The sequence below is a fragment of the Oryctolagus cuniculus genome, chromosome 19, assembly GCF_964237555.1.
Source record: "Oryctolagus cuniculus chromosome 19, mOryCun1.1, whole genome shotgun sequence".
In the NCBI taxonomy this organism is placed as follows: Eukaryota; Metazoa; Chordata; class Mammalia; order Lagomorpha; family Leporidae; genus Oryctolagus; species Oryctolagus cuniculus.
Window position 1 is genome coordinate 9,011,445 of NC_091450.1, and position 25,789 is coordinate 9,037,233.

General features: G+C 40.4%; 2 protein-coding genes across 3 annotated transcripts in view; one reads left to right on the forward strand and one right to left on the reverse strand.

Moving 5' to 3' along the window:
• Window positions 1–25,789, forward strand: part of LOC138847136 (ankyrin repeat domain-containing protein 26-like) — a 271,305-nt gene that overhangs the window by 242,109 nt on the left and 3,407 nt on the right. The window contains exons 6-8 of the mRNA XM_070064933.1: window positions 5,314–5,451; window positions 11,770–11,987; window positions 13,332–13,560. Coding sequence (XP_069921034.1) covers window positions 5,314–5,451; window positions 11,770–11,987; window positions 13,332–13,560 — 585 coding nt within the window. The remainder of the gene's footprint in view (window positions 1–5,313; window positions 5,452–11,769; window positions 11,988–13,331; window positions 13,561–25,789) is intronic.
• The window catches only part of LOC127486342 (transport and Golgi organization protein 1 homolog), a 91,651-nt gene that overhangs the window by 47,824 nt on the left and 18,038 nt on the right, over window positions 1–25,789 (reverse strand). The gene's annotated exons all lie outside the window — the stretch shown is intronic.

Genomic DNA, 25,789 nt, shown 5'->3' on the forward strand with positions numbered 1-25,789 from the left:
TCACCATTATAGTGCCATAAAATGCCAGGGAAGGCCACTTTGGAAGCTCTGATCAATCGTTAACCCTTCTTTGTGCTAGTCTCATTATCAGTACTAAAATAAATACTTAAATATATTCTAGCTATAAAATTTTACAGTTATTAAATATGAACTGTAGGGAGGACCTCATTTTTTTTGACAGGTGGAGTTAGACAGTGAGAGAGAGACAGAGAGAAAGGTCTTCCTTCCATTGGTTCACCCCTCAGAGGGCTGCTACAGCCAGCGCTGCACTGATCCAAAGCCAGGAGCCAGGTGCTTCCTCTTGGTCTCCCATGCTGGTGCAGGGCCCAAGCACTTGGGCCATCCTCCACTGCCTTCCCGGGCCACAGCAGACAGCTGGACTGGAAGAGGAGCAACTGGGCAGAACCTATGCCCCAACCGGGACTAGAACCCGGGGTGCTGGCACCGCAGGTGGAGGGTTAGCCTAGTGAGCCACGGGGCCAGCGCAAGGACCTCGTTTTTGTCAATACCACATTACACTTCAGTAGATTCCCCTTGTTCCTTTAAGGCAAACTTTGGTTGATATATTTCAGGGACTCCTTCACTTCTTTGATATCCCAGGATGCAAATGAGTGAAGACTTGTTAAGACCCCCGCTTGCAGTGCTTGGGCCCCTGCACACACATGGGAGACCGGGAAGGAAGCACTTGCCTCCTGGCTTCAGCCTGGCCCAGCCCCAGTTGTTGTGGCCATGTAAGGAGTGAAGAAGTGGATAGGAGAGAGTATCTCTTCCTCTCCCCACCCTTCTTCTTCTCTGTCATTCTTCTTTTCAAAAAAATGAAATAAATTTTTCTTAAAAAGCAGCAGAGGGGGAGAACAGCTTATTGCACAGAAGGGAAAGTGTTGTTACTGAAGCTCCACAATGGCACATCCTCTCATCTGGCTGCTTACTATGAAATCTAGGTGGTGAAGACAGAACACAACACGTTTTATGTCTTTGTCTTTTTATTTATGCCAAATAAGGAATAAAAATGTTATACAGTGAAGAGTAAGTGGGCATAAAACAGTAAAATTAAGAGAGGCCCCATTTGGAAGTTTTGAAAATTCAAGAATAATTGAAACAAAAAATTTACAAAAACTTCAATGACATGTATTGATGAAACTAAGTAAACCAAAAATATTTCATTGACTGAAATCATGATAAAGTTAATAATCAAATAGTAACATCCATAAAAATGTTTTTTATTGCACAAGGAGTAACTTAATATGAAATTTTTCATTAAAGTTTGAACAGGAAATAAAGACACACAAAAGTAATGAAATGGGAACATCAGAAAACCTCCCTTATGATGATGATCATGGTGGTGGTGGTACATTAACTCAACAAAGAGAGAGAGTGGAAAAACTGATCACCAGCAATTTCCTACTAAAGAGGATGAAGAACATAATGGGTGAGCCTGCAGCAATATTTTACAGATGACCGTTATTGTCCTATCAAACTAATTCTGATTTGGGCTAATATTAATGAATATAAACTTCTGCACATGTACTAGGGATCTTCAGTCTTGCCTTATAATAAAAAATACAAATAAATATTTAAATATTATCTTCCTAATCATACTGATGCATGTTATATTTTTAAGACAATAACTGGCCGGCGCCGTGGCTCATTAGGCTATTCCTCCACCTTGCAGCGCCAGCACACCGGGTTCTAGTCCCTTTCCGGGCTCCGGATTCTGTCCCGGTTGCCCCTCTTCCAGGCCAGCTCTCTGCTGTGGTCAGGGAGTGCAGTGGAGGATGGTACAAGTCCTTGGGCCCTGCACCGCATGGGAGACCAGGAGAAGCACCTGGCTTCTGCCATCGGATCAGCGCGGTGCGCTGGCTGCAGAGCGCCTGCCGTGGCGGCTATTGGAGGGTGAACCAACAGCAAAAAGGAAGACTTTTCTCTCTCTCTCTCTCACTGTCCACTCTGCCTGTCAAAAAAAAAAAAAAAGACAATTGGCCGGCACCGCAGCTCACTAGGCTAATCCTGCACCTTGCGGCGCCGGCACACCGGGTTCTAGTCCCTTTCCGGGCTCCGGATTCTGTCCCGGTTGCCCCTCTTCCAGGCCAGCTCTCTGCTGTGGCCCGGGAATGCAGTGGAGGATGGCCCAAGTGCTTGGGCTCTGCACCCCATGGGAGACCAGGATAAGTACCTGGCTCCTGCCATTGGATCAGTGCGGTGCGCCAGCCGCAGCGCACTAGCCGTGGCGGCCATTGGAGGGTGAACCAATGGCAAACAGGAAGACCTTTCTCTCTCTCTCACTGTCCACTCTGCCTGTCAAAAAAAAAAAAGACAATAACCAAGCGAATATGAGGACAAAAACATTTTCATAGAGTGTTGGTAAATAAAATTGGAAGTTCTTTTGAAGGGTAACTTAGTAGTATGTATCAAAATTTGGTATATGTTATCCCTTTAACCTTGCAATAGATTCACTCTAGGACTAGGCCCTACTTGAAAACATGGCCTATTTTGCACACATTTGTTAGCACATCCATGATAGTATTTTGCTGAGAATTTTTTTATCTTGTTCATCAGTGATATTGGTCTTCAGCTTGCTAGGTTCTCCCTCATGCACTATATCCCCAGTGGCATGGGATGCCACAGTCTGCCCTTACCTCACTCTCTAAACCTGGTGTCTCCTATAGCCCCCAGCTGCGAGATTGGTTGACCTTTGTGATACATTTATGGACAGGGCTTATCTCTGACAGGCCATCTTTCAGAAATGAAAATTTGACTTGATTAGTTGGAGAGTGAGGCTAGTAGTCATTAATTAACTGAAGAGATTTAAAACTGGTTGTGGGTGATTATTTCTTACCATGGCTACAGGGAAAATTTAACAAGATGCTTTCCATTTAACAATTGCCTTCAGGGGCAAGCCTAAGTGCAGCAGACAAGATGTCCATTGCGATGTCATCCCCTATCAGAGTACCTGGGTCTGATATCTAGCTTGGACTCTTAATTCCTTTCTGTTCCAAAATGAATTTTTAAATTTCCTACAAGGTTACACTGTAGTCAACAATATGAACTAAACATACTGAAAAGAAGGATACATAAAATGTATGGGGTATCCAAGAGCCTACTCTTGGATAACAGTAATCAAAGTTTTGTGAAAGAAATCCGAAGGTAATGTCTCAAACTAAATCGTTTTTAGAGATACATGTATTTCCCAAAGATTAATCTTTTCTAACCACTATGTACAACTATAAATAGCAATCATTAAAGATTCATTAATTTAAATCACCTTTCGTAAATCAAAATTAATTAGGAATATGTGAAGAAAAGGTAATTTTTGACTTGTAACTTTACTTCAAAATTCCTTTTGATAAACTGGTTATCAATTATCAGAACATTCTTTCACCACTACCTTTCAAGTATATCTGCCTTTGGAAGAGATTAAAATGATAAATTAGTAACAGGAAAATTAAAAAATAAAGATACTTGAGAACACAGATATTTCATTATAATAAACATACTAACATCATGATAACAAAATGATTTTTTTGGTTTCTAACAAACTGAATTTTAAGATAAGCATATGTAACTGTATATTTACCTTAAAACAAGTAAAATAGAACAGGTAATGCTCATGCATTGTCTAAAAATTTAGGGAGCAGTTAAGAAGGAAAGAAGAACAATGTAGTAAGGAAGTGACAGTGAAACAACTTGAACTGACCCTAAGAACACTAAAAATGGAATTGGAGGCTGTAAGAAATAATTTTAATCAGGTAAATTAATCTTTGCTTTATTCTTTATAAATATTATTACATCTATATCTATATTTATATCTATATATGTATCTATATAAACTTTAATGTCAGTGTTGTGGTGTAGCAGGTTAAGCTGCTGCTTGCAGATGCTGGCATTCCCACACAGAGTGTTGGTCCCCATCCTCATTATTCCACTATTTTTTATAGGCAGAGTGGACAGTGAGAGACAGACAGAGAGAAAGGTCTTCCTTTTGCCGTTGGTTCAACCTCCAATGGCCACCGCGGCCAGTGCGCTGCGGTCAGCACACCACGCTGATCCAAAAGCAGGAGCCAGGAGCTTCTCCTGGTCTCCCAAGGGTGCAGGGCCCAAGGACTTGGGCCATCCTCCACTTCACTCCCTGGCCATAGCAGAGAGCTGGCCTGGAAGAGGGGCAACCGGGACAGAATCTGGCGCCCCGACCGGGACTAGAACCCGGTGTGCCGGCACCGCTAGGCGGAGGATTAGCTTATTGAGCCGCAGCGCCGGCCATTATTCCACTTTGATCTAGCTCCCTAATACACTTGCAAAAGCAGCAGAAGAGGGCCCAAGTACTAGGGTCCCTGTCATCCCTATGATTCGAGACCCGATTCCGGGTTCCTGGCTTTGGCCTGGCATAGACCTGGTTGTTGCAGTCATTTGAAAAGTGAACCAGCAGATGGAAGGTCTCTTTCTGTCTCTTCCTCTCTCTCTGTATGCTCTGCCTTTCAAATAAATAAATACATCTTTTTTAAAAAAGATATCATTTAGATTTAACATAACACAAATTGTTATCCTAAAGATGAATTATGATATTTACTGCTAAAATTATTGATTGTAAATCACGGCGCCTAGTGAGACTCAGTACATGCTTCCTGCATGAAGCAAAAAATGGCGAATTGAGATTAGTCACTCACGTGTTAATGTAGACATTTTATGTTAAATAAATAGTTTATAAATGGCTTTTAAATTATAGTGAAGCTAGCAAAACGTTTTATAAATAAACTTCATTTATGATAACATGTGACTGTACTTAAAGTATTTTTGCTTTGAAGAATTTGGCTGTCATTTCTCCTATTAAACTTTAAATAATTGGGGCAGGTGCTGTGGGACAGCAGGTTAAGCTGCCGTCTGCAGTGCTGACATCCCACATGGGCACTGGTTTGAGTCCCAGCTGATCCACTTCTGATCCAGCTCCTTTCTAATGTGCCTGGGAAAGCAGTAAAGATGGCCCAAGTGCTTGGGCCCTTATACCTATGTGGGAGACCTGGAACAATCTCTTAGCTCCTGGCTTCAGCCTACTCAGGCCCAGACATTGCGGTCATTTGGGGAGTGAACCAGATAAAAATCTGTTTGTGTGTGTGTGTGTGTGTGTGTCTTCCACCCTGTATTCTGACTTATAAATACATAAATATTTCTAAAAATTTTGAATAATTCAAGTGACAAGAAGGTCTTTAGTAGGTTGCTTTCTTGTAACATTTATTTTTTCTTAGGTTCTGCTCTTACTCTTTATGATTTTTTTCTTTTCAAATGTTTTAAGACCAAAAAGTTAATGAAATGTGTCTCTAGGTTGAAAAAGAGCAAAACAACACCCAGAGACATCTTTCTGCAAAAGAGAAGGCCATAGTATTCAAAGACAAAATTCTGATCATTCACCTTGGCAAGCAAAAAGGGACAGAAATGACTAAAATGAAAATGAATGATGAGGTATTTTTAGTCATTTTGAAATCTGTGTTTTCATATGTATATGTATTCATACAGTAGCAAGGATAATTGAAAGTATAATGCATTTTCAAAGCACATCTGGTTGAAAGTGGTGGTGGTGGCATTCTGTCAGTAAATACCGTCTACATTTATTTTCTATTTTTATAAAAAAAGAATCTGCTAGTACTCATGGATAAATTGTATGTAAGTATTACTTTTTTGTACTGATGCTAGTATTACAATATGAGACAATTACTATAGGTTTAGTCTCTACCATTTCCAAGGAAGTCCTGACATTAACCCAGTTTTCTACTCAGCTCACAATTAGTTTGTACTAATATAGAATAAAAAAGTATCACATTATTTTAGGTTTTGAAAACAAATTTGTTATGCTCATATCGAGAAATCTAACCTAAAATAGTAAAAGACAAAATGTAACATTAATGAAAACAACACTAGAAAGTTAACTCTTACAAAATCAACAGAAGAGTACAATACCAGGTATCTACAGAAGTAATCCACATGGAGAAAACTGAGTGTGGGGTTGAGAAGTGAACTAGAATGAAGAGACCAAAGTATAACTAACCCCAGGGAAGAGGTCTTGGTCTAGAAATACAGATTACAGAATGTTAGTTGAAGCCTTGATATTTGAGGAACCTTGAGAGAATTTTTAAAGAGTTACAGAAAGTGGAGGAACTAAAATTCAGGGGTTGCTCCCTTTAGCTGTGAAGTGGGGGGAGCAGTGGTGCTGTGGCATAGTGGGTGAAGCCACCACCTCAGTGCCGGCATCCCATATGGGTGCCATTTTGAGTCTCAGCAGCTCCACTTCAGATCCCGCTCTCTGCTATGGCCTGGGAAAGCAGTAGAAGATGGTCCAAGTCCTTGGCTCCTGTTCCTGTGTGGGAGACCCGGAAGATGCTCCTGGCTCCTGGCTTCGGATCAGCACATCTCTGGCCATTGCAGCCAATTGAGGAGTGAACCAATGGATGGAAAATCTCTCAATCTCTCAATCTCTCTCATTCTCTCTCTCTCTGCCTCTCCTTCTCTCTGTGTATAACTCAGACTTCCAAATAAATAAATCTTTTTTAAAGATTTTATTTATTTATTAATTTGACAGGTAGAGTTACAGACAGTGAGAGAAAGAGAGAGACAGAGAGAAAGGTCTTCGTTCCATTGGTTCACCCCCCAAATGGCTGCTATGGCCGGTGCTGTGCCAAGCTGAAGCCAGGAGCCAGGTGCTTTTTCCTGGTCTCCCACACGGGTGCAGGCGCCCAAGCACTTGGGCCATCCTCCACTGCCCTCCCGGGCCACAGCAGAGAGCTGGACTGGAAGAGGAGCAGCCGGGACTAGAACCCAGTGCCCATATGGGATGCTGGCTCCACAGGTAGAGTACTAACAAAGTGAGCTGTGGCACCAGGCCCCAAATAAATAAATCTTTAAAAACAAAAAGAAGTGAAGTGGGATTAGGGGCGCAGAGGGAGGGATGTGCTTGCTATTAGCCATTGCCACTGAGAAGGATGGTAGAACAAGGACTGAAAGAGCACCGGGTGACCCTCAAGAGTTGTGACTGCAACTGTAGGATATAAAAACAGATTTTAGTGTTAAAGAAAGCAATAATTGATTTTTTTGACAGGCAGAGTGGACAGCGAGAGAGAGAGAGAGAGAGAGAGAAAGGTCTACCTTTTGCTGTTGGTTCACCCTCCAACGGCCACTGCGGCCGGTGTGCTGTGACCGGCGCATTGCGCTGATCCAAAGGCAGGAGCCAGGTGCTTCTCCTGGTTTCCCATGGGGTGCAGGGCCCAAGCACCTGGGCCATCCTCCACTGCACTCCCTGGCCACAGCAGAGAGCTGGCCTGGAAGAGGGGCAACCAGGACAGAATCCAGTGCCCCGACCGCGACTAGAACCCGGTGAGTCAGTGCTGCAAGGTGGAGGATTAGCCTATTTAGCCACAGCGCCGGCCCGCAGTAATTGATTCTTAAAAGAGATGTGTGGATGAGACCATGCGTTAAAGGCTATGAGAGTCCAACAAAAGGAGAAAAACAGTGTAAAAGTAATTAGAATCAAGCAAGTGTGGGGAGCAGCTCGGACTAGACTGTTACTGGAATTAAGACTTATTCTATGCATCTGCTCTCCTACAATATGGCGCTGGGAGAGGAGAAAACAGCTTCCGCACAGCTGCCTCCAGTTCAACCAATTAACTGTAGGACTTGCTCCTGATTGGAGAGCAGCGTACTCGGCGTGGGGGCGGCCGAGTTGGGATTGGCGGAGGAGGACTATAAAGGAGGAGAGAGACGGCATGCACCAAAAACATCTATGGGGAACATCTAAGGGAATCCGTGCAGCCCCCGAGAGAGCCGGCCGGCGGTGTGCCGCTCCCCTGCGGAAGTGGGGAATGTGGCCAGGGGGAACTGCCCTTCCACGGAGGTGGAAGGGATAGTAGCCAACCCGGGAAGAACCAGCAGCAAACCCGGGGAGGGCCGAGCAGACAAGAGAACAGCGCAGGGTCCTGTGTCGTTCCTCCACGAAGAGGGGGAGCGACAGCAAGTTATTTTTTTGTCTTATAGAGCAGACTTAAGCTTTATACCTAAAGAGATATGGAAAAAGAAAAACTAAAGATAAGTAAGGATCAAAAATTTAAAAGGGGATGGCATTGTGGCATACTGGGTAAAGCTGCCATCTAGAGTGCTGGCATCCTATATGGATGCCGGTTCAAGTCCCAGCTGTTCCACTTCTGATACAGCTCCCTGCTAATCTGCTTCGGAATACAGTGGAAGATGGTCCAGGTCCTTGGACCCCTACACCCACGTGGGAGACCTGGAAGAATCTCCTGGCTCCTGTCTACAGATCAGCCCAGCTCCAGCCATTGTGGCCATTTGGGGAATGAACCAGCAAATGGAAGAACTCTCTCTGCTTCTGCCTCTACCCCTCTCTCTCTGTAACTCTGCCTTTCAAATAATTAAATTATAATATTTTTTTAAAAAATAGATACCAGATGTGAATTTTCAAAAAACTCCATATGAATAAAGCCTACAATATTTTGAGACTCAAATATATAATTTTTCATTTTTTAATTTCTGAGATAAAATTTTGTATTTACATTACAGTTAAAGATTTAATGCTCCACTAGAATTCAACAAGTAAAAACTAAAAATATCACGGTTCAACAGAAATATAGGCAAAGACTATAAACTGCCATCAAATTAAAATATGTCAATTTCACTAACATGCTGAATTTCAAAATAATCACAGATCATTAAAATTATAGTAGTATACCATTCTTAACAATTTGTTTGAAAAAGATATAAAACAAAATTGTAAAAAGCATATTTACAGCAATACTGATACAGGCATTTCTTTGTTGTTTTCGTTTTTCACTTTAGCTCCCACATATAAGGGAGACCATGCAGTATTTCTTTTTAATGAGTTTTTAGGGCATCTTTTGAATCAAAAAGGTAAATTAAAGACGTTATTTAAAAAGTAATTCATTAACACAATATTTTATGTGCAAAACCTTCTATTTTTCACTTTCATTTGAAAGGTAGATTTGGAGGGAAGGGGAGAGAGAGAGAGCGCGAGAGAGCAAGATTTTCCATCCACTGGGTCACACCTCAAAATCCCACAACTGGGGCTGGCGCTGTAGCGCAGTCGGTTAACGCCCTGGCTTGAAGCGCCGGTTCTAGTCCTGGCTGCTCCTCTTCTGATCCAGCTCTCTGCTATGGCCTAGGAAAGCAGAAGATGGCCCAGATCCTTGGGCCCAGGCACCCACATAGGAGACCTGAAGGAAGCTCCAGGCTCCTGGCTTCGTATTGGTGCAGCTCTGGCCGTTGCAGCCAGTTGGGCAGTGAACCAACGGATGGAAGACCTCTCTCTCTGCTTCTCCTTTCTCTATGTAACTCTCACTTTTAAATAAATAAATATATTTTTTAAAAAATCCCACAATTGCCCAGGCTGGGCCAGGCCAAGGCCAGGGTCCCAGAACTCAACCTGAGTCACCAATATGGTTGACAGGGGCCCAAGCCCATGATTCACAGCTGATGCCTCCCTGGTTACACTTTAGAAGGAAGCTAGATGATTACAGTAGCCAGAAGTCAGATGGTGATATGGGATTTGGACATTCCAAGCAGCAAGTTAACTGCTGTGCAAAATACCTGCCTCAAAATCACTATTTTAACAAATAAACACTGGCAATTTAAGGTCCAGAAATGATCATAAAAAATGTAAAACAATGTGAGCTATTTTAAAAGGTCATTATTTTAGAAACATGCTTAGCATCAGGATTTTAGTGAACATATTGCCCATAACTCATAAAAATGATATTTTAAGAGTCTTTATAATTAAAAAATAATTTTCTTTAAAATATTTTTCAAAGTCTGAGGGTAACTGATTTTGTAAATGAGACACAGATATTTTAATGCAGTAAATTCTGGTTTCTTTACATTTAATAGTCTTCCTTCAGCTTATGTCTCACATCAATTTTAGTTTCTACCACTATGTAGCCAGAAGTCTCTTGCCTCCAGGTTTTAGTGTCATTTTCTTCACTGGCCTGAAGCTCTTCCTGTCAGTCTCTTCAAATTCCATTAAGCTTCCACTCACATCCCTTTGAAGTGCTTTTGTTTTTCATTCTTACTCTTCTATCTTTTCAACTTCTACCTCCCTCTTGTCTGAAGGCATAGTATGTGCTTTAGATCTTGGTTTCTTTTTTTAAAAAATAATTGTAACCCTCCATATTTAGTATCAGTTTTCTATTACTGTGTAGCAAAAATCTCATCAGTCAGTATTTCTGGGACAGGTGTATGACCTGGCAGTTAAGAGGCCCATGTCCCATATCAGAATGCCTTGGTTTGATCCTTGGCTCTGGCACCAAATTCTAGCTTCCTTCCACTGTAGATCCTGGGAAGCAGAGGTGGTGGCTCAAGTTACTGGATCCCTGCGACCCATATGGGAGACCTGGATTTAGTTCCTTGTTGCTGGGTTCAGCCTCTCCCTCCACATTCACCCCGCACTCCTCTTCTTTCTTTGACTCTCTCTCCCTCCAAAAAGTAATTCAGTTTCAATGCAACATTTATTTTGTTTACAAACTGCAATTTAGTCAAGAGTCAAAGGGCCACTCATTTATTATGCACTTAGCATCAACTGAGATAAAGCTGGTGAACAGAATCATCACAGGTTTATTTACTAACACGTGTAGCAGTTGAAGCTTGGGTTTGATAAGATCATTCACTGGGCAGTCGGAACACCTATGTGATGATTTGCCTTTGGCTGGGGTTTCCTCACAACATCAGGGCTGGACTAGAAGGGTGAGCTTCAGTAGAAAAACTCAGGTGGAAGCTGTATCACATCTCATCTTCTATCCTAAGGAAGGTCACCCAATAGTGTTTCATATTCTGTCCAGCAGAAACCACAGTCAGTTCATATTCAGGTGACAGCACATCATGGAAGAAATGTCACCTTCTCTTACAATCTGATAATGACTATATATAAAGGGAATCAGTTATTTCTCAATATCACTGAAAGCCAGTGCCACGGCTCAACAGGCTAATCCTCCGCCTTGCGGTGCCAGCACACTGGGTTCTAGTCCTGGTCGGGGAGCCGGATTCTGTCCCGGTTGCCCTCTTCCAGGCCAGCTCTCTGCTGTGGCCCGGGAGTGCAGTGGAGGATGGCCCAAGTGCTTGGGCCCTTACCCCATGGGAGACCAGGAGAAGCACCTGGCTCCTGACTTTGGATCAGTGCGGTGCGCCGGCCACAGTGCGCTGGCTGCAGCGGCCATTGAGGGTGAACTAACAGTAGAGGAAGACATTTCTCTCTCTCTCTCTCTCTCTCTCTCTCTCACTGTCCACTCTGCCTGTCAAAAATAAAAAAAAAAAATCACTGAATTATCAGCAAGTTTTGTTGCTACCATTGTTGTTTAGTGGAAAATATCAAAAGTTGACAAGACAACTTTATTGACTGAGTTACTTTCATTCAGGAAAATACATAGATCAGCTCATTAAGTTTGTATACTGTGTGATGCGATTTCTCATTAAATCCATGAAAAATATGATATAGAAATTGTTATATTCTTTAATTTTATATGACATTATTTTGAATTTAAAAATTAAAATTGATTCTACTTTTTTGATTATTGTATTACATAAGTAATAACATAAGAATGATTTACTTTTTATTACAATTCATAGTTCATTCATGGGTAACAAAGTACATATTTCAAACTTCTTATTTCACATTTTTAAAAATTTCTCTCTGAATCATTGATCCAAAACTAAAGGAAACAAATATACAATAACTATTCAAGTGGTAATTATTTTTTAAATTTTCTCTAGGAACAAGCATCATCCAAAGAAAAAATACAGCAGTTAAAAGAGACTAATAATGCTTCAATAATGAATCAAAAGGAACTCAGAATTAAAGAACTGGAATATGAACTCTCCAAAATGAAAGCTGTTCAAGAAGATTCTATCATAAGAGAACTGGAAAAATATAAGCAACTGTATCTAGAAGAAGTGCAAGTTAGAAAAACATTATATAATAAGCTAAATGAGTAAGTCAAATCATAGGCATAGAAAATAAGTTCATTAATATGCATCAGGTATAATTTTAATTGAGATATGTTCATGCTATTAGTAGGAAATGAGTTAACTAGATAATTTCATGAAATGGTACCTGATGAAATTAACATAACTGTAGAACAGTTTATGTAAATATTAATTATTCTAATTATTTTAGAGAAGATTGCTACTTAAACCCACGGGGTCAACTACCACAACAACTCCTAGCACTACTGGCACTTGGTAAATTAACTTTTCCTTCATTGTTATTGCTGACATTATCACTAGAAAGTGCCTTGAAGACAAACGATCCTCTAGGTTTTCCATTCTACTGTGGAATAGGGAAAATTTACTTTAGAGAAGTGAAGTGTAATTCAGAGTGTTTCAAATTAAAATGTTTTCCAGCTGGAGGAAGTGTGTGGAAGACAGAAAGTCGAAGTCCACCTCTGATGCACTGGTAGCAATGTTATGCCCTAAATGCCCTTGGAAGTGCTGTGGAGTTTTTGATCACTGACTCAACTATGTGATTCTCCCCTAGAAAATATTGCTCCAAATTATCCCTCAATGCTTTATTTTTTCTCAGGAAATAGGAAAAACATGTGAAAAGTGCAGTGGTTCTCAAAGCAAATTCTTGAAACTGTTTTTGAGGATGTTCTTTAAATCTTAAAGCTGGCTGGCCTTTTAAACAAGTTTTTAATTGTATATATATAAAGGTTGCAACATGATGGTTTTGATATATTTTATAGAGAAATAAGGTGATTTTAGTTGACAAAATCAACATGTTCATCATCTCACATAGTTATCCTTTAAATGCCATTGCCAAGAATCTTGTAAGTAGAGCCATTCCAGAGGCATCAGGTCAACCATACATCACTGATAGCCATTTTTCTTCTCAATTTCTTTGAATCATCTGTTCTTCAGTGATCCCCCTAAAACATGAATTACTTTGAATAATTTAAAACCTTTGTGTACAATAGATATGTCCTGATACACTTTACTGTTAAAACACTGTACATTGTGATTTAATGCTATAACTAGTACACAGACAGTATTTTTCACTTTGTGTTTCTATGTGGGTACAAACTGTTGAAATCTTTACTTAATATATGCTAAACTGATCTTCTGTATATAAAGAGAACTGAAAATGAATCTTCATGTGAATGGAAGCGGGGAGGGAGACGGAAAGGGGAGGGTTGCGGGTGGCAGCGATTAAAAAAACCACTGTGTAACAGGAAACTCCATTTACTCTTACCAGTTTCTTTTAAATGCAAGGTATTTGGTAATTATTAGGGGCAAAAATCAAAATACTAAGTGTTTACCTTCTGTAATCTTAACAGGACTAATGTCACATTGGCAGAGGTCAGAACCAAACTTCTTCTGGAGAAGCAGCGGAACAGAGCTTTACTCAACACTCTTACTGTGAGACCCATCCTAGAGTCAACTTGTGGTGGAAATTTTAATAATAGCTCAGTGTTGAATAGAAATCTTACTCCAAAAGAAAACTTAATGATACCAACTTCAAGACAGCAGTCTTCATATAACAGCATGGTGGACTATTTGTTCATGGTTAGAATTTCTCTTTTTCCTTTGGGTCTGTCATTTTAGTTTTTATTTGGCAAAACACTGAATTTAATTGACATGGATGTTGCCGGCGCCGCAGCTCAATAGGCTAATCCTCCACCTAGCGGCGCCGGCACACTGGGTTCTAGTCCCGGTCTGGGCACCGGATTCTTTCCCGGTTGCCCTTCTTCCAGGCCAGCTCTCTGCTGTGGCCAGGGAGTGCAGTGGAGGATGGCCCAAGTGCTTGGGCCCTGCACCCCATGGGAGACCAGGAGAAGCACCTGGCTCCTGCCTTTGGATCAGCGCAGTGCGCTGGCCGCAGCGCGCCAGCCGTGGTGGCCATTGGAGGGTGAACCAACGGCAAAAAGGAAGACCTTTCTCTCTGTCTCTCTCTCTCACTATCCACTCTGTCAAAAAAAAAACTATTAATTGACATGTATGTTAATGTCATAATTAATTAACACAGAAAGGCGGAGCCAAGATGGCGGAATAGTGAGGGCGCGCACCGATAGTCCGGGAAAATTTAGTTTAATAAAAGGGGAGTTACGGTAGCCGCAGAAAAAAGAACCAGGAAAAAATTGCACGGGAATCGTGAATCGGAGGACCTACTGGGAGAACAAGGTCGCCCACCGCGCGGAAGCCAAGTCGCGGGACCTAGCCGCAGAAGCCCCAGTGCTCCAAGGGGAGTGCATGCCACACAGACAACAGCGGGGAGACCTGGGACGCTCAGGGCTCCGAGTCCACACATCGGCGCTGGAAGGGGAGGTGAGCTCAATAACCCGAGACATTGGTGGGGAAACGGGGGTCAGAATCTAGAGGGGGGCCAGAAAGTGCAGCAAACTCACTACCGGAAAGAAGGAAAAAAAAAGCTTCGGGGTTTCTCTTCCCCCTAACCTTGCAAAGGTTACAAGGCTGTGAGGCTAGAAGAATTCCCAAGAGACAAAGAGCAGGCCTGCTCTCTGGATTTACATATCAATGGGGGAGAGCTAAGGAACTGAGTCACTACAATTCAGTAGCCTAGGCAACCCAGTGGGAGTCCAGAGGAGCCAAAGACTGGAAGCTAAATACCATCAATTCTGCACAGCCTGCGGTGTTACTTACCCCCTGAATAAATAAAATAAATAAATAAATAAATAAAAAGAGAGAGATTTACCACGCATAACCTGAGGGTGTCACCTTTGCACACCCTTAACCAGGAAGAACCAGGCAGAGCTCTCAGGCCGCACCCATCTCAAGCCTCCAAGGCTCCTCCAACAGCAGGCAGTCCACTTAACACCGACACAGTATAAAAAAAAAAAAAAAAACGCACAGTGACGCAAGAAGAATTAACTATGCCGAGTAACAAACACAGAAATAGAGGGAGCAAGATCAACGATGACACTATGATGCCTCCAAATAAGCAAAACACCCCAAGCCAAGAGTATGAAGATGATGAGATAGAAGAAATGCAAGATACAGATTTCAAAAAATTTATGATAAGAACATTTAGAAGTTTTCAAAAGCAAATCCTTGAACTACAGAAATCCTTAATGGACAAGATTGAAAATCTCTCTCGTGAAAATGAAATTTTAAGGAAGAGTCAAAATGAAACTCAGAAACTAGTAGAACAGGAAAGTGTTATAGTGAAGAGAAATCAAAATGAAATGAAGAGCTCAATAGATCAAATGACAAACACATTAGAAAGCCTTAAAAACAGAATGGGTGAAGCAGAAGAGAGAATATCGGACTTAGAAGATAGAGCACAGGAAAACACACAGTCAAACCAAAGAAAAGAAGAGGAAATTAGAAACCTAAAAAATATTGTTGGTAATCTACAGGATACTATTAAAAAAACCAACATTCGAGTTCTAGGAGTTCCTGAAGGCATGGAGAGAGAGAAAGGATTGGAAGGCCTTTTTAGTGAGATACTAGCAGAGAACTTTCCAGGTTTGGAGAAGGACAGAGATATCCTAGTACAGGAAGCTCATAGAACCCCCAATAAACATGACCAAAAGAGATCCTCACCACGACACGTGGTAATTAAACTTACCACAGTGAAACATAAAGAAAAGATCCTAAAATGTGCAAGAGAGAAACGTCAGATTACTCTCAGAGGATCTCCAATCAGACTCACAGCTGACTTCTCATCAGAAACCCTACAAGCTAGGAGGGAATGGCGAGACATAGCACAGGTGCTAAGAGAGAAAAATTGCCAGCCCAGAATATTATATCCTGCCAAGCTCTCATTTGTGAATGAAGGTGAAATAAAGACCTTTCATAGCAAACAGAAATTGAAAGACTTTGTGGCCACTCGTCCGGCCCTGCAAAAGATACTTAAAGATGTGCTACACTCAGAAACACAGAAACACGGCCATCAATATGAAAGAAGGGAAAGGAAGAACACCTACCAGTAAAAGAGCATGGGAAGCTCAAAGCATATACTAGAAAATATTTCCGGGAAAATGGCAGGGCAAAGTCACTACGTATCAATAGTCACATTGCACATTAATGGTCTGAATTCTTCAGTTAAAAGACACCGTTTAGCTGACTGGCTCACAGAACACAACCCAACTATTTGTTGCCTACAAGAAACACATCTCTCTAACAAAGAGGCATGCAGACTGAAAGTGAAAGGTTGGAAAAAGATATTCCATGCCAACAGAAAGCAAAAAAAAAGCAGGTGTAGCCATACTAATATCAGACAAAATAAACTTTAATACAAAAACTGTTAAGAGAGACAAAGAGGGACACTATATAATGATTAAGGGTTCAATTCAACAGGAAGATGTAACTATTATAAATGTATATGCACCTAATTACAGGGCACCGGTCTATTTAAAAGATATGTTAAGGGACTTAAAGGGAGATTTAGATTCCAATACAATAGTACTGGGGGACTTCAATACTCCACTCTCAGAAATAGACAGATCATCCGGACAGAGATCAACAAGGAAACAGCAGATTTAATTGACACTATTGCCCAAATGGATCTAACAGATATATACAGAACTTTCAACCCTACATCTACAGACTTCACATTCTTCTCAGCAGCACATGGAACCTTCTCTAGGATTGACCACATACTAGCCCATAAAGCAAGTCTCAGCAAATTTAAAAGAATTAGAATCATACCATGCAGCTTCTCAGACCACAGCGGGATGAAGTTGGAAATTAGCAACTCAGGAAACCCCAGAAAGTATGCAAACACATGGAGACTGAACAACATGCTCCTGAATGAACACTGGGTCATTCAAGAAATCAAAAGAGAAATCAAAAACTTTCTGGAAGTAAATGAAGACAACAACACAACATATCAAAACTTATGGGATACAGCAAAAGCAGTATTGAGAGGCAAATTTATAGCAATAGGTGCCTATACCAAGAAATTGGAAAGGTACCAAATAAATGAGCTTTCAGCGCACCTCAAGGACCTAGAAAAACTGCAGCAAACCAAACCCAAATCTAGTAGGAGAAGAGAAATAATTAAAACCAGAGAAGAAATTAACAGGATTGAATCAAGAAAAACATTACAAAAAATCAGCCAAGCGAGAAGCTGGTTTTTTGAAAAAATAAACAAAATTGACACCCCATTGGCCCAACTAACTAAAAAAAGGAGAGAAAAGACCCAAATCAATAAAATCAGAGATGAAAAAGGAAACGTGACAACAGACACCACAGAAATAAAAAGAATCATCAGAAATTACTACAAGGACCTGTATGCCAGCAAACAGGAAAACCTATCAGAAATGGATAGATTCCTGGACACATGCAATCTACCAAAATTGAACCAGGAAGACATCGAAAACCTAAATAGACCCATAACTGAGACAGAAATTGAAACAGTAATAAAGGCCCTCCCAACAAAGAAAAGCCCAGGACCAGATGGATTCACTGCTGAATTCTACCAGACATTTAAAGAAGAACTAATCCCATTTCTTCTCAAACTATTCAGAACAATTGAAAAAGAGGGAATCCTCCCAAATTCTTTCTATGAAGCCAGCATCACCTTAATCCCTAAGCCAGAGAAAGATGCAGCACTGAAAGAAAATTACAGACCAATATCCCTGATGAACATAGACGCAAAAATCCTCAATAAAATTCTGGCCAATAGAATACAACAACACATCAGGAAAATCATCCACCCAGACCAAGTGGGATTCATCCCTGGTATGCAGGGATGGTTCAACATACGCAAATCAATCAATGTGATTCACCACATTAACAGACTGCAGAAGAAAAACCATATGATTATCTCAATTGATGCAGAGAAAGCATTTGATAAAATTCAACACCCTTTCATGATGAAAACTCTAAGCAAATTGGGTGTAGAAGGAACATTCCTCAATATAATCAAAGCAATTTATAAAAAACCCACAGCCAGCATCCTATTGAATGGGGAAAAGTTGGAAGCATTTCCACTGAAATCTGGCACCAGACAGGGATGCCCACTCTCACCACTGCTATTTAACATAGTTCTGGAAGTTTTAGCCAGAGCCATCAGACAAGAAAAAGAAATCAAAGGAATACAAATCAAGAAGGAAGAAGTCAAACTATCCCTCTTTGCAGACGATATGATTCTGTACTTAGAGGATCCAAAGAACTCTACTAAGAGACTATTGGAACTCATAGAGGAGTTTGGCAAAGTGGCAGGATATAAAATCAATGCACAAAAATCAACAGCCTTTGTATACACAAGCAATGCCATGACTGAGAAAGAGCTGCTAAGATCAATCCCATTCACAATAGCTACAAAAACAATCAGATACCTTGGAATAAACTTAACCAAGGACGTTAAAGATCTCTACGATGAAAACTACAAAACCTTAAAGAAAGAAATAGAAGAGGATACCAAAAAATGGAAAAATCTTCCATGCTCATGGATTGGAAGAATCAACATCATCAAAATGTCCATTCTCCCAAAAGCAATTTATAGATTCAATGCAATCCCAATCAAGATACCAAAGACATTCTTCGCAGATCTAGAAAAAATGATGCTGAAATTCATATGGAGGCACAAGAGACCTCGAATAGCTAAAGCAATCTTGTACAACAAAAACAAAGCCGGAGGCATCACAATACCAGACTTCAGGACATACTACAGGGCAGTTGTAATCAAAACAGCATGGTACTGGTACAGAAACAGATGGATAGACCAATGGAACAGAATTGAAACACCAGAAATCAACCCAAACATCTACAGCCAACTTATATTTGATCAAGGATCTAAAACTAATTCCTGCAGCAAGGACAGTCTATTCAATAAATGGTGCTGGGAAAACTGGATTTCCACGTGCAGAAGCATGAAGCAAGACCCCTACCTTACACCTTACACAAAAATCCACTCAACGTGGATTAAAGACCTAAATCTACGTCCTGACACCATTAAGTTATTAGAGAACATTGGAGAAACCCTTCAAGATATTGGCACAGGCAAAGAATTTCTGGAAAAGACCCGGGAGGCACAGACAGTCAAAGCCAAAATCAACTATTGGGATTGCATCAAATTGAGAAGTTTCTGTACTGCAAAAGAAACAGTCAGGAGAGTGAAGAGACAACCGACAGAATGGGAAAAAATATTTGCAAACTATGCAACAGATAAAGGGTTAATAACCAGACTCTACAAAGAGATCAAGAAACTCCACAAAAACAAAACCAACAACCCACTTAAGAGATGGGCCAAGGACCTCAATAGACATTTTTCAAAAGAGGAAATCCAAATGGCCAACAGGCACATGAAAAAATGTTCAAGGTCACTAGCAATCAGGGAAATGCAAATCAAAACCACAATGAGGTTTCACCTCACCCCGGTTAGAATGGCTCACATACAGAAATCTACCAACAACAGATGCTGGCGAGGATGTGGGGAAAAAGGGACACTAACCCACTGTTGGTGGGAATGCAAACTGGTCAAGCCACTATGGAAATCAGTCTGGAGATTCCTCAGAAACCTGAATATAACCCTACCATTCGACCCAGCCATCCCACTCCTTGGAATTTACCCAAAGGAGTTTAAATTGATAAACAAAAAAGCGGTCTGCACCCTAATGTTTATTGCAGCACAATTCACAATAGCCAAGACCTGGAACCAACCTAAATGCCCATCAACGGTAGACTGGATAAAGAAATTATGGGATATGTATTCTTTAGAGTACTATACCGCAGTAAGAAACAACGAAATCCAGTCATTTGCAACAAAATGGAGGAATCTGGAACACATCATGCTGAGTGAAGTAAGCCAGTCCCAAAGGGACAAATACCATATGTTCTCCCTGATCGGTGACAACTGACTGAACACCAAAAAGGAAACCTGTTGAAGTGAGATGGACACTATGAGAAATGGTGACTTGATCAGCATAGCCCTGACTGCTAATGGACAACTTAATACATTATCCCTCATAGTATTTTTTTTTTGTCTGTTCTACTTAATATGACTGGTTTAATTCTGTAATTATCACAGAGTTATTCTTAAGTGTTGAAAATTAACTGAAATGTGATCCCTGTTAAACATAAGAGTGGGAATAAGAGAGGGAAGAGATGTATAATTTGGGGCATGCTCGGGCTGACTTGCCCCAATTGGTAGAGTTGGAAACATACCAGGGGATTCCAATTCAATCCCATCAAGGTGGCATGTGCCAATGCCATCTCACTACTCCAAGTGATCAATTTCAGTTCACAATTGATCATAATGAAAGGACTAAGAGTCAAAGGGAGCACATAAACAAGTCTAGTATCTGCTAACACCAACCGATAGAATAAATAAAGGGGAGAGTGATCCAACATGGGAAGTGAGATACTCAGCAGACTCATAGAATGGCAGATGTCCTAAATAGCACTCTGGCCTCAGAATCAGCCCTAAAGGCACTCGGATCTGGCTGAAAAGCCCATGAGAGTATTTCAGGCATGGAAAGCCAAGACATTCTGGCAAAAAGATCTCTGTGAGTGAGATCCCAGTGGAAAGAACAGGTCTTCAAAGAGGGAGGTGCCTTTCTCTGAAGGGAGGAGAGAACCTCCACTTTGACTATGACCGTGTCTAAACAAGATAAGAGTCGGAGAACTCAAGGGGCTTCCATAGCCTTGGAAACTCATAACTGGTGCATAGGGAGATTACTGATGCCATAGACAGGAGTGTCAATTGGTAAAGTCAACAACAGGAGTCACTGTGCACTTACTCCTCATGTAGGATCTCTGTCCTTAACGTGCTGTACACTGAGGCTTAATGCTATAACGAGTACTCAAACAGTATATTTCACTTTGTGTTTCTATGGGGGTGCAAACTGTTGAAATCTTTACTTAATGCATACTAAACTGATCCTCTGTAAAAAAAAAAAAAAAGAAAAGAAAGAAATTATCAATTCCCAACTTGACTCTCACTGGGATTAAACATGACAATAGGTCTGATCTGATTTCATCATCATTTAAAAAAAATCATCTATTATTTTTCACTTTATGTTTCTGTGTGGGAGCAAACTGTTGAAATACTTACTTAAGGTATACTAAGCTGATCTTCTGTATATTAAGATAATCGAAAATGAATCTTGATGTGAATGGAAGGGGAGAGGGAGTGGGAAAGGGGAGGGTTGTGGGTGGGAGGGACGGTATGGGGGGGGAAGCCATTGTAACACATGAGTCGTACTTTGGAAATTTATATTCATTAAATTAAAGATTAAAAAAAAATTCTAAAAAAAAATAATAATTAACACAGAAAGAAAATAAATTTTATATCATCAACCTTTTAATATTTCATTCAATAAATTTAACCAAACTGAAACATTTTAAGTTTCTTTTAAAATTGCATTTAAATTGGGCTTTAGAAATTGAGTAATTCTGCCTAATAACATGATATACTTTGAAGTATTTGGCTCCGTTTCTAGTTGATTTTCACTGTACTGTAGTTAAAAACACTTTTATGGTTTTGTTGCACCATTAGTCCCCTGCCCTGACATCATTAGTGAGTGATTGACATATAAACTTTTTTTTAATTTTTTAAAAAATTTTTTTGACAGGCAGAGTGGATAGTGAGAGAGAGAGACAGAGAGAAAGGTCTTCCTTTTGCCGTTGGTTCAACCTCCAATGGCCGCCGCGGCCAGTGCGCTGCGGCCGGCGCACCGTGCTGATCCGATGGCAGGAGCCAGGTACTTATCCTGGTCTCCCATGGGGTACAGGGCCCAAGCACTTGGGCCATCCTCCACTGCACTCCCGGGACATAGCAGAGAGCTGGCCTGGAAGAGGGGCAACCGGGACAGAATCCGGCGCCCCGACCGGGGCTAGAACCCAGTGTGCCGGCGCCGCTAGGCAGAGGATTAGCCTAGTGAGCCGCAGCGCTGGCCGACATATATACTTTTAACAACAGACTGATGTTTACTGTTTGAAGGATTTCAAGATAAACATTTTTATATATTAAACCTGTAGCAACAAAGAAGATCAAGTTTTGTTAAGTTCTAATTCTTGGATCTTTTCTTCAGTAACAGTATGTCCTTAATTGTTTCTTATTAATAAAGCAGTTTTACCACAATATTTGCTAAATGTGTTTACTGCCAGGAAAATGTACAATGTTAAGTAATTAGATGAAGCAAATATTTGGATTTGTAAAATGAAGTTCACCTATCTTGCCATCACTTGGATGACTAATGATTAAGGTGGCAACTATCAATTGCAACTACCATCAAACAAAATCATTTCTCTTCTTCCATCTCAGAATCCTGCGTAAAACTGCACATTGTGCCCCGCTCCAACAAAGGTGTAACAGGAAACATCAAGTATAAACACACAATTTCATTCATGGTATAAGTCCACTTCTGGGTATGTAGAAATGGATCCCACAGTGACAAAATATATCAATTGTGAAGCTGGTAAAACCCAGCTGACCCAGTTTAAGACATTTGCTTTATGCCTTGACCATTTTTTTGACTGGGGGAAATTACAAAACAATTCAACATTTGTTCAAACAAAAAATAAAGACTCATGGCAACTAGTTTGCAATTTGTATTCTTGCTATTTAATTGATGCACACTGAATTATAGTTTTGATGGTGTTTTCAGGATCTCTGTAATGCAAAGTACATCTGGCTAATGTTAAATGATGACTTTCTATGTCTTCATGACTCAATTTTGGTAGATTGTATGTGTCTAGGAATCTATCCACTTTTACTAGATTTCCTAATTTGTTGGCATACAGCTCTTTGTAGTAATTCCTGATGATTCTTATTTCATTAGGATTTGTTGTTACATTTCTTTTTCACCTCTAATTTTATTAATTTGGGTCTTCTCCCTCTTTTATTTATTTATTTTTGGTTAATTGTGTCAATGCTGTATTAATTTTATTTTTTCAAAAGACCAGTTCTTCATTTCACCATTTTTTTGTATTTTTGTTTCAATTTTATTTGCTCTCTAATTTTAATTATTTCTTTTCTCCTACTAATTTAGGTTTGGCTTGGTTTTTAGGTCCTTGAGATGCACTGATAGCTCATTTATTTGGTACCTTTCCAATTTCTTCACATAGGCACCGATTGCTATAACCTTCCCTCTTAACACTCCTTTTGTTATATCCCATTTTTTATATGATGTATTCATTTGTTTTCAGAAATCTTTTTATTTCTCTCTTCATTTCTTCTATGACTCACAATTCATTCAGGAACATGTTGTTCAGTTCCAATGTGTTTGCATATGATCTAGAGATCCTTGAGTTGTTGATTTCCAGCTTTATTCCATTGTGGCCAGAAAAGACACATGGTATTATTTCAATTTTTTGAACTTATTGACACTTGCTTTATGGCTTAGTATATGCTCTATTCTAGGGAATGTTCCATGCACTGATGAGAAGAATGCACAGTCTGCCACTGTGGGGTGAAATGTTCTGTAGATGTTTGTTAGGTCCATTTGGTCTATACCATTAATTAACTCTGTTGTTTCTTTGCTGATTTTCTGTCTGGTTTATGTGTCCATTGCTAAAAGTGGGGTACTGGTTCCCTGTTACTATGTGTTGCAGTCTTTGTCTCACTTTAGATCCAGTAACATTTCTTTTAAATAGCCAGGCAGCCAGGCACCTTGTATTTTTTAAGTATGTATATATTTCTTACAGTCACATCTTCCTGTTGAATTGATCCTTAATATTACATAGTGCCCTTGTTCATCTCTTTTAACAGTTTTTATGTTAAAGTCTATTTTGTCTGATATTAGGGTGGCAACAGCTCTTTTTGGTTTCTGTTAGCAAAGATATTCTGTTAGTATATCTTTTTCCATCCTTTCACTTTCTTTTTTTTTCTTTTTTTGACAGGCAGAGTGGACAGAGAGAGAGAGAGAGACAGAGAGAAAGGTCTTCCTTTGCCGTTGGTTCACCCTCCAAAGGCCGTCACGGCCGGTGCGCTGCGGCCAGCGCACGCGCTGATCCGAAGGCAGGAGCCAGGTGCTTCTCCTGGTCTCCCATGGGGTACAGGGCCCAAGCACTTGGGCCATCCTCCACTGCACTCCCGGGACATAGCAGAGAGCTGGCCTGGAAGAGGGGCAACTGGGACAGAATCCAGCGCCCCGACCAGGACTAGAACCCAGTGTGCCAGCATTGCAAGGCGGAGGATTAGCCTGTTGAGCTGTGGCGCCACTCATCCTTTCACTTTCACTCTACATGTATCTTTGTTGATGAGATGTATTTCTTGTGAGCAGAAAATAGATGGGTATTGCTTTTTAATCCATTAAGCCAGTCTGTATCTTTTAACTGGAGAGTTGAAGCCATATACATTCAAGGTGACTATTGATAAATAATGAGTGCTCACTCTGGCAGCACATATACTAAAATTGGAATGATAAATAATGAGTTGGCCCTGCCATTTTTCCTTAAATATTCCTGTTTTTACTTTGGATTTCTTGTGTATTTGTACTGTGGGATTTTCTGCCTTACCATTCTTCCATAATGGTGGCTATCTTTCTGTGTTTCAGTGTGTAATGCATCCTTTAGCATTGTTTGTAAGGCTAGATGAGTGGAGAAAAATTCTTTCACTTTGTTTATTGTAGAAGGCCTTTATTTCACCTTCATTCATAAATGATAACTTAGTAGGATACAGTATTCTAGTTTTCTTTTTTTCTTTTAGGATTTGGACTATATTTCACCATTCCTTTCCACCTTGTATGGTTTTTTAATGAGAAGTCAACTACAGTCTAAAAATACTCTGAAAGTAATCTGGCATTTCTCTCCTGCATATTCTGCAATGTTTTCTTTATTGTTTCACTGTGGAGAGTTTTACTACAATGTGTCATAAAAATCTTTTCTTGTCATGTCTGTTAGGAGTTCTATGTGCTTCCTCTACGTGGGCATCCCTTTCTTTCTCCAAACTGGGGAGATTTTTCTGTAATTATTTCGCTAAGTAGGCCTTCAAGTCCATTCTCTCTTTCCACACCTTCAGGAACTCCTAAGACCCATATGTTTTGTTATTTGGTAGTATCCCATAAATCTCCAACACTGATACTAAATTTTCTATTTTCTTCTTAGGTTTTGCTGTTGTTGTTTTGTTCTTATGGTTTTTCGTCTGACTGTAGGATTTCCAAAGATTTATCTTCTAGTTTGAATATTCTTTTTGCTGCCTCCCCAAATCTGCTGTTAAGGCTTTCCACTACATCTTATTTGATCTATTGAATTCTTTATTTCTATTTTTTTATTTCTCTTTAAAATCTCAATTTCATGAGAAAAACTTTCTTTCCTGTCATGTATGGTTTTCTCTAGTTCCTGAATTTGCTTCTGACTGCTTTTGAGTAATCCTATAATTAACTTTTAAAATTCCATTTCTGACATTCCATCAATCTCTTCATCTTCACATTCTAATATTGAAATGTTGTGTTCCTTTCTGGAGGTCATGGTGTCTTCCTTATCCTTGTTTCTTGAATTTCTGTGTTTATTTTTTGGCATTTGCGGAGTTAAATTTTTCCCCCTCTGATGGCTTTTATCTTCGAGCTGTGCCTCTGTGGCTTGGTGGAATGTCAGTGCTTTCCCTGAATGTGAGAGGTATGTGGTGGGTGTGTACAGGGGACCCTGGTAAGTGCTCTGGAGTGCAGCAAGTATCCACAGTAACACTCAGATTGAGGGTGGTAGCTCTCCTCTTACTAACCAAAGGTGGGAGGGGGTCACGTCTGTTAGTGTGATCACTCCCTCACCTCCCCTCCTTTAAGCTGAACAATGACTGTGTGTTAGTCAACAGTTTGCTCAACACTCACCGTCGTGAATAATCTGTGGAGTCCTCCCTGTGAGCATGGTTATGGATGCAACGAGCTGC